The 14367-nt window shown below is 43.2% G+C and overlaps 1 protein-coding gene across 1 annotated transcript; it reads right to left on the bottom strand.

The window, feature by feature from the left end:
- Positions 1-9012: 9012 nt before the first annotated feature.
- LOC126696552 (uncharacterized) lies at positions 9013-9790 on the bottom strand. Its single transcript, XM_050393271.1, has 2 exons — positions 9623-9790; positions 9013-9519 (listed from the first exon to the last, which is right to left on the bottom strand). The coding sequence occupies exons 1-2, from the start codon at positions 9722-9724 to the stop codon at positions 9013-9015; spliced, it is 609 nt and encodes a 202-aa protein (XP_050249228.1). The 5' UTR covers positions 9725-9790.
- Between the last annotated feature and the right edge of the window lie 4577 nt (positions 9791-14367).

The following is a 14367-nucleotide window of genomic DNA, read 5'->3' as shown; positions in this document are numbered from 1 at the left end:
GCTTGTTCAAATTCGATTCATAAGGGTTATTGGTGGTGAAATCATCTGAGGTTTGGCAAATTTGAAAGATTGGATCGGCTCCAAAAACAGTATGTAGAAGAAGACCAAAGGTTAGTACATAGAGAGTCGAGGTGGATTTTAAGATATACATTGTTGAATATGAGATGGATGTGCTGAAGTTTGAGAATTTGTAGCATTTTATTTATAGTGTGTGTTGGAGAGTTCAAATAAAATATTATATACTATTTAGGAATTAGTTTATTTTTATTAAAAGTGTGTTTGGATACCGTTTATTTTGCTGAAAACTGAAAACACTATAGCAAAATAATTTTTAAATGTGTGAATAATGCTGTGGAACCCATTTTTATTGAAAGTTTTGTTGAAAAAAGAGGTTTGTGAATATCGTGAACAGTGCACGGGACCTACTAAAAAAGTCAACAGCCACAGAAACGTGTGGCTAAAAAAAAAAAAAAAAAACCGCAGACGCAATAAGCTGGCTTTTCATCAATACCCAAACGGGCACTTAATGTTAATTTTAGCAAGGATTTTATCTATGCCTAATTCTTGAGGCTACTTGGCAGTTTCTCCAAAAAAAAAAGGGGCCACTTGGGATGCATATATAGTCTTACAAAAAGTTATACCCCTTGCCTATTTGTAAGGTTAATAAAGTATAAAGATAGGAATTAATTTCAATTTATACAAGATTTCCGACCCAACCCAATGAACCCATAGGGTAAAATTCATAAATTTCCTCTTTCCATTATAAACAATATCCATGTGTTAAGATTTAAATCCTAACCACCTCTCTTCTCCAAATAAATAAATAAATAAAATAATAATAATAATCACCTCTAACTAAGAACATTGTAACTGAATTGATTGACATTTTCCAGTATATTTAATGGATACAATAATTAAAATTTAAATCTTTCCATCCCAACTATTGAATTATTAAAAAAAAAAAAAATCATTTTAACGTCCATGGAGAGACTTATGGCCTGTTTGGAAGTTTAAAAAAGGAGGGGGAGTAGAGTAAAGGGAGGGAGAGTAATTCAATTATTTTGTTTGGAAGTTTTATAAGGAAGGGGGAGGAGTTTGGAGGGGTTTCAAGCACCTCTAACCCCTCATTTTTAATTCCCCCAAATTGGAGAGATTTGGAGAGAGAGTAAAGTAGATAAATTATTGACCAAATGAATTCTCCAATTTACCCTTTCTAAATTAACAAAATTACAAACCGTTTCCTAAGAAAATTTAACACTACAAATGACAAATCTTCCCGGTGCTTTCTTACAAACCAAACACAATTTCTACTGAATTTAGTATATTTACAATTTCTATCCAATATTTTCTTAGCAACCAAACAGAAAAGAGAAACCCAAAACCGAGTACTACACAAAATTACAATGTTTTGTAACATAAAAAATAAAAATAAAAATAAAAAAATCTGCAACCCATAAAATTACAATGTTTTTCACGAACAAAGTCCACTTACTATGGCGGCGGAGCTTTGCCAATCGAATATGACGCCGGAACTGCTACATACAAGAACGTAGTTGGATCGACACTGATGGAGGGACGGCCACTCGCGGCGAGGTTAACGAAGTTGTACATTGTTGAACGTGACGATCTAGGGGAGTCTTAACCCCATACAAGTGGTCATGTCGCCAGAATCGACGGTCGGCGATCTCGTCGCCCCCGTAGTGAAGATTTACGCTAAAGAGTGTCATCGGCCAATCTTGCCGACCACTGATCCGGCCATGTTCGACCTCCACTACTCGCAATTTAGCTTCGAAAGTAAGAATCTTGTAATAATAGCCGTTGATTGTGTATTTTGGTGACACGTGTGCGGTTATGATTAATTAAAATTTTATGTGGTGGGGTCAAGTTTGGACAATGTTACAAGTCCATTTTCAAATAAGGGTAAATTTGTCTATTTAAATTATTTCCTCTAATTTTTATCCTAATTTTTAAAACATCCAAATAAGAAGAAGGGCTAATTACTTCCTTCTCCTTTACTAATTTTAAAAACATCCAAACAAGGTGAAGGATTTTGGTGACACGTGTGCGGTTATGATTAATTAAAATTTTATGTGGTGGGGTCAAGTTTGGACAATATTACAAGTCCATTCAAATAGGGGTAAATTTGTCTATTTAAATCATTTCCTCTTATTTTCATCCTAATTTTTAAAACATCCAAATAAGAGGAAGGGTTAATTACTTCCTTGTCCTTTACTAATTTTAAAAACATCCAAACAAAGTGACAGATAACTATTCTCCTCTACTCTCCTCTCCATTACTCTCCTTCCCTCTACTCCCCTCTACTCTCCTCCCTCTCTAAACATCCAAACAGGCTATTAAGAAATGTCATCATTAGAACCAAAGGCTGTTCATAATCTACATTTACATTTATGAAAAGACATTGATAAGCCCGACCAAAACGGTAATCGTCCATACAATGCAAGATAGGGACGATCTTACTAAAATCGTCCTGAGAAGTAAGGTCGTTGCTCAAAGATCCAAACACTCGTTCCCACTCTCCACGGAACGGTTACAAAATAGTAATCAAACCTTCAGACCGTTGGGAATGGCAGCTCATCATTAACACCCAGCAAAGACGTTACCGGGCTAGATTAAAGCCTCCATCAAGGCTCCACCAACGGCTAAAAGAGAAAACCTGCAAACACACATATATAAAGTCGGAACCCCGAAAGGGGGAGGGTAAGAAAACACTCTAGCAAATTACTTCCATTGTTCTCCTTTGTCAATCTTTCTAACTTTGGCATCGGAGACCTTTTTGTAGGCACAATGCCGGCAAACTACTTCCTTTCGTTCGTCCACGGGTTGCAGAAGATTGGTCTGGCGAGGAACAGCTTCATCTGGACGATCATAAATCAACTGACGATCAAATCATCATCAGTTTGGCGCCGTCTGTGGGAACGACGATTCAAAACGTACTCTGTCCCCAGTCCAAATGGAATCTAGTACAAACCCAGATCCTGCTGCGCTGGCCCTACAAATCCAGTCGCTGTCAGCAACCGTGGAAGAACTCACAAGACAGAACCAAGAAATGAAACAACGACTACTACAGGAAAGCAATCGTGCGGATAGGGGAGACGATGAAGACAGCAACAGAAGGCGGACAAGTACTCCGGAGGAAGCAAGTTCGGACCTATTGAGAGAAATGAGGAAAGAGATGGACGAACTAAGAAACGCCATAAAAGGAAAGACGGACCAAAGTTTGGAGAGAATCGTCCGGAAGACGGATTCGCCCTTTACCATAGCTGTCCAGGAGTGCCCTGTACCCTCCAAATTCCGTCTACCACAACTAGAACCTTTCGACGGGCTAAAGGACCCCTTGGATCACCTGAATACCTTCAGGACGGCCTTAGGCCTCCAACAGCCGCCTGACGAGATCTTCTGTCGCTCATTCCTTACGACCCTCAAAGGAGCAGCCAGGGAATGGTTCAACAAGTTGCCAACATCGTCCATCGACAATTTCGAACAGTTGAGCAACTCCTTTGTCCGTCACTTCGTGGGGGGGGTAGCGACCAAAGAGAACTGCCGACCACTTACTTACCATCAAACAAGGAGAGAAGGAACCACTGAGGTCCTACGTGACACGCTTCACCCGAGGAATGTTGGAAATAGATGAGACGGATGACAAGGTACATCTCACAACCTTCAAAGCAGGATTGAAGTCCAGGGATTTTGTAGCATCCTTGGCAAAGAACCCCCCAAAGACGATGGCCGAGGCACTGTTAAAGGCTCAGAAGTACATGAACGCGGAGGAAGCTCTAGCAGCTATTGATGGAGCAGATAAGAGTAGGGAAAAGAAGAAGGAAAAGGAGGACGATCGAAGAGGGCTAAAACGAGAGCGGACTGACAGGAGGAATGATGATGGGAATCGAAGGAGGGACGATAAAAACCCTCGTCCGTCAAAGTTCACCCCGCTGGTGATGCCTGTAGATCAAATTCTAACAGAAATAAGGGACGAACCATCCCTAAAGTGGCCAAAACCACTCCATTCAGCACCTGGATTTCGCGATAAGAGGAAATACTGCCGTTTCCATAAAGATCATGGGCACTACACGGAGGACTGCAGGGACCTGAAAGAGCAGATTGAAGAGCTCATCCGTAATGGGAAGCTACAACAGTATGTAAAAAGGGGGGATTTCGGCAGGTACGGACAGAAGAGCCAGCCAGTGAATGCACGAAGAGACGAAGATCGCCCCCAACCTCGTCCATAGAATGCGCTAGGGGAAATAAAAACCATCGCCGGGGGACCAACCGCTGGAGGATCATTCAAGTCTCTTAGGAAGTCATACCAAAGACAGGTAAACAGCGTCCACGGTGCACCTCCGTCAAAGCAAAGACGCACCAGTGAAGACTTGCATTTCTCTGAGGAAGATGCCAGAAGTGTGAAGCAGCCCCATGATGATCCGCTCGTCATTATGATCATGATCGAGGGGTTCAACACGCGAAGAGTCCTGGTCGACAGCGGAAGTTCAGCAGACATAATCTATCTTCCTGCTTTCCAACAATTAAAGCTGGACCCAAAAAGACTTCGTCCTTTTGAGTCTCCCCTAGTCAGCTTCAGCGGAGACAAAGTATACCCTAGAGGAATCACGACGTTAACAGTAACAGCCGGGTCATACCCCCTTCAGGTAACTAACCAGCACAATTTTCTAATAGTAGACTCACCCTTGTCCTACAATGTGATCATTGGCAGACCAATGCTTAATCGTTGGAAGGCTGCTATCTCCACCTACTGCTTAAAGGTGAAGTTCCCAACAGAACATGGAATCGGGGAGATTAAGGGTGATCAGGTGCTGGCCAGGGAATGCTATCATGCCGTCCTGGCCTCAAAGGAAAACCATACGTGGACAATTGAGGAGAAGACACCAGAGATTATGGAGAAACTTGAGACGGTAGATCTGGCTGAAGGGAACCCTCCAAGGACGACCCAAATAGGGACGAGTATGAGCCAAAAGACGAAAGACGAAATCGTCAGCTTCCTGAAGAGCAACCTCGGCATTTTTGCCTGGAGCCACAAGGATATGCCAGGAATCCCAGCAAGCCTCATCCAGCATCATCTGAATGTTGATCCCGAAAAGAAACCTGTCCAGCAGAAAAGGAGAGTCTTTGCTCCCGAGCGAAATAAGGTAGTGATGGACGAGGTAAATAAGTTGCTTGCAGCAAGATTTATCCGAGAAGTTCACTATCCAGAATGGTTGGCCAACGTAGTGATGGTCAAAAAGTCAAATGGGAAGTGGAGGATGTGTGTCGACTTCACAGACCTGAACCAAGCATGCCCAAAAGATAGCTTCCCGCTGCCCAGAATCGACCAGCTAGTAGACTCCACAGCAAGACACAAACTTCTCACATTTATGGACGCGTTTTCAGGATATAACCAGATACAAATGGCCGAAGAAGACCAAGAAAAGACCGCTTTTATCACCAGCCAGGGACTTTACTGCTATCGAGTCATGCCTTTTGGGCTCAAAAATGCAGGGGCCACCTATCAAAGATTGGTAAACCAGATGTTTGAGAAGCAAATCGAGAGAAATGTGGAGGTTTACGTTGACGATATGCTCGTCAAGAGCAAGGAAGAAGAAAACCATCTGGACGACCTCAGAGAGACGTTCAATACTCTCAGACGGTATAGCATGAAACTAAACCTGTCCAAATGTGCCTTTGGGGTTTCCTCGAGAAAGTTTCTCGGGTTTGTAGTGTCGCAGAGAGGGATTGAAGCAAATCCTGAAAAGGTCAGGGCCATCCTGGAAATGTCTTCACCCAGGACGGTCAAAGAAGTGCAGTCCCTAACAGGGAGAATTGCGGCCCTCAACCGGTTCGTCTCGAAGGCAACGGACAAATGCCTTCCATTCTTCAAGACTTTGAAGAAAGCGTTTTCATGGACGGAGGAATGCGAAGCGGCCTTCCATGAGTTAAAAAGTTATCTCAGCAACCCACCCCTCCTGAGCCCATCCAAAGAAGGTGAAGAGCTATTCCTGTACTTAGCCGTCTCAATCACGGCTGTCAGCGCGGCATTGATTAAAGAAGATGGTGGTTTGCAACTTCCTGTGTATTACGTTAGCCAGGCCTTCCAGGGCGCCGAGGCACGGTACCCACGTATGGAGAAGATCACCTTCGCCCTGATTATGGCCTCAAGGAAACTCCGTCCATATTTTCAAGCCAATCCCATCGTTGTGATGACGGATCAGCCCATTAAGAAGGCAATGAACAAACCCGAAGCAGCAGGAAGAATGGTGCAGTGGGCAGTCGAGCTCAGCCAGTTCGACATAAAATATCGTCCAAGGGTGGCTATAAAAGCGCAGGCACTGGCAGACTTTATAGCAGAGTTCACCGTCCCTGAAAACATAGAGAACGTGTGGACGGTTAATACTGACGGATCGTCCACTCAACACGGAGGTGGAGCTGGAATCGTCCTCACTTCTCCCGAAAAGAATGTCATCAAGTATGGAGTCCAACTTAAGTTCCCGGTGACCAATAATGAAGCAGAATATGAGGCACTACTGGCAGGATTAAGAGTGGCTCGAGCACTAGGAGCTGAGAATGTTGTGCTCAAGAGCGATTCCCAACTCGTCATTGGACAAGTAAGGGGGGAGTACGAGGCAAAGGAGGCGAGGATGCAGAAATACCTCAAGCTGACAAACCAGTTGATCAGTTCCTTCAATTATGCAGAGTTCGTCCAGATCCCCAGAGATCAGAACACAGAAGCTGATGAGGTGGCCCGAAGTGCCTCAACGGACAGCGGAGGTAAGAGGTCCGATTGGAAGATGGAAGAACAGAACCATCCCAGCATACTGGAACTTCAGATTTCCTCCGTCCACACAGACCATGGATGGACGAGCCCGATAGTCACATTCCTTCAAGAAGGACGACTACCGGACGACCCAGAGGAAGCCAAAAAGGTCAGGAGACGAGCAACCAGATTTACGATACTCAATGACGAACTCTACAAAAGAGGCTACTCCCAACCGTATTTGAGATGTGTTGAAAAGGAGGAAGCCAGGTACATCCTTGAAGAAGTGCATGGTGGGATCTGCGGAGATCACACGAGGGCAAAATCCCTCGCCAGAAATATCCTGAGAGCTGGCTACTTTTGGCCAACAATGCAACAAGACGCAGCTGACTTTGTGAGGACGTGTGACAGTTGCCAAAGATATGAGAATGTTCAAAGAATCCCCGGAGAGAAGATGACCACAATATCATTTCCCTGGCCATTCGCACAATGGGGGATCGACATCATGGGTCCCTTACCTCAGGGAAAGAGACAGGTGAAGTTTCTGCTCGTCGCCATCGACTACTTCACAAAATGGGTGGAGGCAGAAGCTCTGGCAACAATCACCGAAGCAAAGGTACAAAATTTTGTTTGGAAAAATATTGTTTGCAGGTTTGGTATACCAAGGACGATCATATCAGACAACGGTCGTCAGTTTGACAGCCAAAGCTTCAGGTCATTTTGCTCGAGCTTGTGTATCAAAAATAAGTATTCATCACCAGGGCATCCCCAGGCCAATGGACAGACGGAAGTAACCAACCGGACCCTGCTGAAGATCATCAAGTCCCGATTGGTGGGGGCAAAAGGAATGTGGCCTGAGGAACTGCCAAGCGCCCTATGGGCATACAGGACGACAGCGCGGACACCAACTGGAGAAACACCATTCAGTCTGACATATGGCACAGAAGCAGTCATACCAGTCGAAGTTGGTCTCACAAGCTTGAGGAGGGAATTTTTTGACGAACAAACCAATGAGAACCAATTGAAGGAAAACTTAGACAGCCTGGACGAGATCAAAGATCAGGCAGCTGAGAAAATGGCAAAGTACCAGCAGAAGATAGCAGAATACTATAATCAAAGAGTGAAGCTAAGAAGATTCAACATTGGTGACCTCGTCCTTAGAAAAGTCACCCCAGCCACAAAGGACCCAGCACATGGTAAGTTGGGACCGTCCTGGGAAGGACCCTACAGAGTCGTCCATTATTCGCGTCAGGGCAGCTACCACCTGGAGGATTCAGAAGGGAAAAGACTACCTCGTCCATGGAACGTTGAGCATCTAAAGAGGTATTACGAAAAGGAACCACAAACTTCATTGTAAAACCAATTTGATACTTCTATCTTATGTAAGCAATTGTTCGAGTTATAAGTATTATCCAGCATCCTTTGAATGTTATCGAGCAAATCATTCATCACTGTTTCCAAAGATAAGCACAAGCGATCGTCCCTAAAAAGCTGAATGACGATAAAATTCCTTAAATGGATTTACATCGTCCCTAAGAAGCTCAATGACGATAAAATTCCTTAAATGGATGTACATCGTCCCTAAAAAGCTCAATGACGATAAAATTCCTTAAATGGATGTACATCGTCCCTAAAAAGCTCAATGACGATAAAATTCCTTAAATGGATGTACATCGTCCCTAAAGAGCTTAATGACCATAAAACTCCTTAAATGGACGTACATCGTCCCTAAAAAGCTTAGTGACGATAAAATTCCTTAATGGATGTACGTCGTCCCTGAAAGCTAAATTACGTCCTTAATGGATACAAATCATGAACGGAATTACGTCGTCTCTAAAAAAAAAAAGAATAATGACGGCAAAATTCTTTGAACAAATTACATCGAAGCATCACGATGACAAAAGTTCCTTAAAGAGATGGACGTCGCCTCTAAGGCTAAATTCCCTAGATGTCCATGTACATCGCACAACATGATCTCATCTGTACAAAAGAGCAAAAGGGACAAACCCTTCAAATTGATCAACACAATCTCATCCATACAGGACGACCAAAAAGTTAGGTAATGGGAAACATTTCCAAAATCAAAAGAGCAAGCACAGACATTTATAAAATCAAACATAAAGTTAAATTGTTCTAGAAACAAAAAAAAAAAAGGGCCCCAAAAACAGGAGGGGCATCCAAACAACTGCTGTTCTTCACTTGGTGCATAAAAAAAAAAAAAAAAAAAATGGAATTTTTCTTAAGGCAAACTAAGCTGAAGGGGGAATGTCATCGTCCTGGGTGGCCTGAGGTGGTTCGACGCCGGTGGACGCTCCTGTTTGAGCTGCCTCGTCCTCCTCAATCTCCTTATCAACAGCTTCAAAGTCTAAATCGTTAAGGCTCACGGCAGGACCATGCTTGACGAGATACCTTCGCAGCAGCTCGAACCCTTTAAAGTACCACTGGAAGAGAATGGTGTTGTATTCCTCAATGGATTGAAAAGCAGTGACGGCCTTGGCCACTGCAACCTTCATCTTCTGAGCGGCCGCCGCTAGCAGTTCGTCTTTCTGCTTCACGGTTTGTCTCTCGGCATCCAGCTGCTCCGTCAGCACACGGACTTGCTCCTTAGATGCATTGAGAGAGTCCATAGACGCGATCAAATCCTTGCGCAAACCAGAAGCTTCAGCCTCCAAAGCGTCTACCTTCGAGTTGGCCACGACGGCCTTCTCCTCATTCGCCAGGTACTGAGTGGTGATGTGCATGGTCTCCCCCAACACCTATGGACGAATACAAAGTCAATCAAAATTAGCTCAATGAAAAACAACAAAGATGGTCAGGCAGATAAAAACGAAGAAAAGAACAAGATATATGGTGACTCACCTGCACGAGTTTATGGACGTGGCGGCTCACCATCTCATGTGAAGGAATGCTCGTGACTTCCCTCATCTCAGCAGGAGTAAAGAGCTCGGTAGCACGGTCCATGGCCGTCCCTGCATCTGACTAAACGCTGGCATCAGCTTTTCCTTTCCCCTTGCTAGCAGCTTTCTGCTTCTTCGAAGGACGAGCAACCTCCTTGATTGAAACACCAGGAGAGGCAACCAGACCTTCGTCCAGACCAAGGGTTGGTGTGGACGACCCTCTCGCCTCCACCTCTTTCTCCTTCTCCTTATCTGTGATTCTCAGCCTCTTCTGGCCTATGCTGGACAGGGGCTCATTCTTTTTGCCCTTAATTTTATCATACATCTCCTTGTTGAATTTCGAAGTCATTTCTACCCAAATGATATCAAGGACGAATAAAAGAGGTGTAAGGACGAATAAAAAAGACGTAAGGACGAACAAAAAGAGTGCAGATAAACACGAAGAAAAAGCGTGAAGTGCAACTTACGTTTTCTCTCTTCACGATCAAGGGTACTGAGAACGTAAAGTGAAGGTTCTGGTCCCAGGCAGTGACGAGCCAAGGTTCGCGGATCAATCAGCTCACCAAAATCTTCTATCGTCCTTGCGTATTCAAGAGCAGCCTGCACTCGCTTTGCAAACTTGGCCTCTAGCTCCGAACGGTCTTTCACTGCAAAGGACGACGTCAGAACACAGAAGCTGAAAAAAAAAAAAAAAGGGCCAACAACATTGGGGAACACGCACCAATCAACGGGGTCTCCCATCGTCGCAGCAATCTAGGTACATTCCCCCACAGATCGTCAGGCAACGTTTCCCAACCGTCCCCAGATACAAAGAAGTATCTTGATTTCCAGTAGCGAAAGGACGACGGAAGGTCAGCTACCAGACGGGCCTTCCTAGACCAAGGGACGAACTCGTAATACCCAAATTCTCTGGACTCTTTCAGACGATATAAGTAGACAAACTCATTAACTGAGATCATATCCCCGTCAGCAATGGTCGTCCAGATCACCATGCAACTAATCATTATTCTCCAAGAGTTAGGCATAAGTTGCCCCGGTGCAAGGTTAAAATGGTAAAGAAGCTCCATTATGAATGGATGGACGGGGAATCGGAGGCCACACGAAAAAGCAGCCTCATAAAAGCAAACTTCTCCGTGGGCAAAGGCACAAGCCTTTTCGCCCTTCCTGGGTAGACGAGCCTTAGTTCCCTCTGGAAATTGAAATCTATCCTTAAATTTACTAAAAACCTCAACTTTTAAGGAGCAATTTTCCTTCAGGGCATGAAAGCGACGGGCCGTCGCCTGAACAGGGGAATGGGAGGACGAAGGAGCACGGGAAGGAGTGGTGGTTATAGCAACGGTCCCGGCCTCTTCCTCGACCACATTTGAGGACGAACCCCTTTCTAAATCACCTAACCCTTCTTCTAAACCCATACTTTCCTCTCTTAATTGCCCTCTGATAGACCGGAACCAAGCTTGAGACTCCAACAGAAGGGGGTACAAAACACCCAACGCCGAACCTAGCCCAGAACCCCTGTTAACAAATTCCTCCACTATTGGGTACGAACCGGCAAGGGAAGGCGCACCCAATAGATCACCAGAAAACTCTATCAAGGAACCTAGGCGGGCAAGGAGAAAGGCTACGGAAGGGAAGCTACGCCTAACTTCGAAAGTGTCCACCATTAAAAAGAAAAAAAAAACTAACTCCACCACTCAGTGAGAAGAGAAACCAGTACAGAAAGGGAAAAGAATTTAAGTGACACAAATGCAAGGAAAAACTGAAAAGGAAAGAAAAGCGTAAATGGGGTGGGCGTACCTGGAAGTTAGGGAGGAAACTGAGGAGGTGAGGAGCAAAATATGCGTAAGGGAGATCAACTGCAATGAGGAAATGCAAAAAGGAAAAGCCAAAAGAAATCAAAGGTTTCTGCCTTGGAAAGTGCGGGAAAACTGAAAAGGCACTCACCGGAAACGAGGCACTCCCACCAGTAGAAATCTGACACGTGGCACTGAGAGGAGCCACAGCTGCCACTACGCAATCAATGCGGAGCAGAACTCGAAGCGCCATTTCTGAAAAATAAATAACAATCTTTTCATATTCCTATAATCGTCCAAATAATGGACGACCATGGAATAGGGGGCAGCTGATAAGCCCGACCAAAACGGTAATCGTCCATACAATGCAAGATAGGGACGATCTTACTAAAATCGTCCTGAGAAGTAAGGTCGTTGCTCAAAGATCCAAACACTCGTTCCCACTCTCCACGGAACGGTTACAAAACAGTAATCAAACCTTCAGACCGTTGGGAATGGCAGCTCATCATTAACACCCAGCAAAGACGTGACCGGGCTAGATTAAAGCCTCCATCAAGGCTCCACCAACGGCTAAAAGAGAAAACCTGCAAACACACATATATAAAGTCGGAACCCCGAAAGGGGGAGGGTAAGAAAACACTCTAGCAAATTACTTCCATTGTTCTCCTTTGTCAATCTTTCTAACTTTGGCATCGGAGACCTTTTTGCAGGCACAACGCCGGCAAACTACTTCCTTTCGTTCGTCCACGGGTTGCAGAAGATTGGTCTGGCGAGGAACAACTTCATCTGGACGATCATAAATCAACTGACGATCAAATCATCATCAGACACGATGCATATATAAATATATAAGTAACTACCATATGTTGCGTATTAAAAAACGAAACATATATCATTTTTTAAATGCTACATATACAAATATACAATAGGCGAAAAATGGATAAACATTGACGAAGGCAATTCTAAGCCAGTCATTCATTCTTTATTCATTTTCTGTTTTTTATATTAACTCCTAACTCTTTGCGTTGAGAAGCATCTAAGAGATTTCTTAGAATCATAATGTCCATTTACAAAGCCTTCTCATGTAAAACAATTTGATTCCATTTGAATTTTTCTGTGTATGTATGGTTGAACCTTCAAAATATTATGGAAGTTTACTAGTCTTATATATGTAGGATCGAGGAGTGCATGGGAAACAAATTGAAGTTAGAACTTAAAATTCAAAGATAACCATTTTCTTCTACTAGCGTAAATGAACTTGTTGAGTATACACATGTAAGTTTCACATTGAATAGGAATGAAATGAGTGAATATTTAATATAACATGCCTAAACTCATAGGCTTAACTTTTTGGGTTAAGTAATGTTCATATATGTTATATTAATTACCCATATAGTTAACAATTCTAAAGTTTTTGGTAAGGTGTGAGTGTACTTGGAGCCACAAAGCACACAAAAACAATCTTAGAAAAAGGCCTAACAAAAAGAGTATTGTCAATGGTGCCATAATCAATACACATAATTAGGCTCAAACTCATAGAGTTAAGCTTTCGAGTTAAGTGGTGCTCTAAGCCTCTAACCTCTATATATTATAAGATAAATGGAGCTCTATATATTATTTTATATATATATATATATATATATTTGGAGAAACTCTATATATTATATTAACTACTCAATTTGAGTCTCTCCAACAGAAGTATGGCAAAAAACATATTTGATATTTGCAACTAAGACTTTTAGGGTGCAAAGCATTATTTACATGATAAAAATTTTTGTAACAGATTTTTTATTTATGTCAAAATAAATAAACCCAGGAACAGTTGTCCTTGCTCGTGGAAATTTATGAGCGGTGACATTGAAGTTATAACTTGTAATGTCACATTATTAGCTTTTAATTAGATAAGAAAATGCTAAAATTATTATCAATTTTATTATTAAAAAAAAAACCAACATAAAAATGAATGTGATTGGTGTTATATTAACAACAGAATAAACAAAATTTTAAAATACTTTTATTATTATTTTTAGAAACAAAATAGAAATTGTAGGGATACGATTCTCAAACGGCCCAACGATTATGTTGGGCTCGCACGTGAAGGATCCCTCACAATAAAATTTGTAGAGAGTGGGCTTAAAAGGCTAGCGTTTGGTCATAGGGCGTTGGTCCAAACCGGATTTTAAGGAACTCAGATAAGAAAAGGCTTCGGCCTGGATATCCAAGCCCCACAGTTTTATAACTTGTGGGATTGGGCTTCTCGGATCAGGTCCGAGGAGCACTAATGTTTTTCTCCGGTTATCCGGCGATGACTTTTTCGTGGTGGTTTACATATATTATCCGGTCATTCTCATCCCTGGAGCTTTTTCGGCAGGAAGTGAGATGAGATCCCCGCTCTTTGTTACCTTATGTTTTCTTTTATACTAGCCTACGTTCGTTATCCTTCGTCCACGTGTAGGGTCGACTTTTCCAGGACAGATATTTATCCCGTCAGTCTAATCCCGAAATGGTTGGAGATGGTCAATAAAGCCTAAGAATCCGGTTCTGTCAGGTGCAATGTCATATCAATGAAGGGTATTAAGGACTATTTCCCCGAGATATTTTCTGATCTTTTAAGTTTGCTTGTATGCCACTTTCATTAATGAGACTTTGGGTCTGCCGAGAACTAAACTGTCCTCGGCTGTATCTTCGGGCCACTTTGGGCTTACTATTTTTGAGCTTGGGCCCTGGCTTCCTTCAGTTTGGGGCCTGTGGACTCCCCATAAGAGAGCGGGCCGAGCCCACAAACTATTGTGCCCCACATTAGCCCCTCAAAACCCTGCTGTCCAACGTCTTGGTTGGAAAGGTGGGTTTTGGTAATATCAAGCCTTTATTGCGGTTCATTCAATTCAGCCCTTGATCAACGTTGGCGACTCTTCAC

The sequence above is a fragment of the Quercus robur genome, chromosome 8, assembly GCF_932294415.1.
Source record: "Quercus robur chromosome 8, dhQueRobu3.1, whole genome shotgun sequence".
In the NCBI taxonomy this organism is placed as follows: domain Eukaryota; kingdom Viridiplantae; phylum Streptophyta; class Magnoliopsida; order Fagales; family Fagaceae; genus Quercus; species Quercus robur.
The sequence above is the reverse complement of the archived record's forward strand: the minus strand, read 5'-3'. Positions and strand labels throughout refer to the sequence as shown.

Excerpts from the sequence above, each read along its gene's own strand:
- LOC126696552 (XM_050393271.1), bottom strand. The coding sequence starts at position 9,724 with ATGGACCGTGCTACCGAGCTCTTTACTCCTGCTGAGATGAGGGAAGTC. Across the intron at positions 9,520-9,622 it reads ACGTCCATAAACTCGTGCAG|GTGTTGGGGGAGACCATGCA; the intron begins GTGAGTCACCAT and ends ATTCGTCCATAG.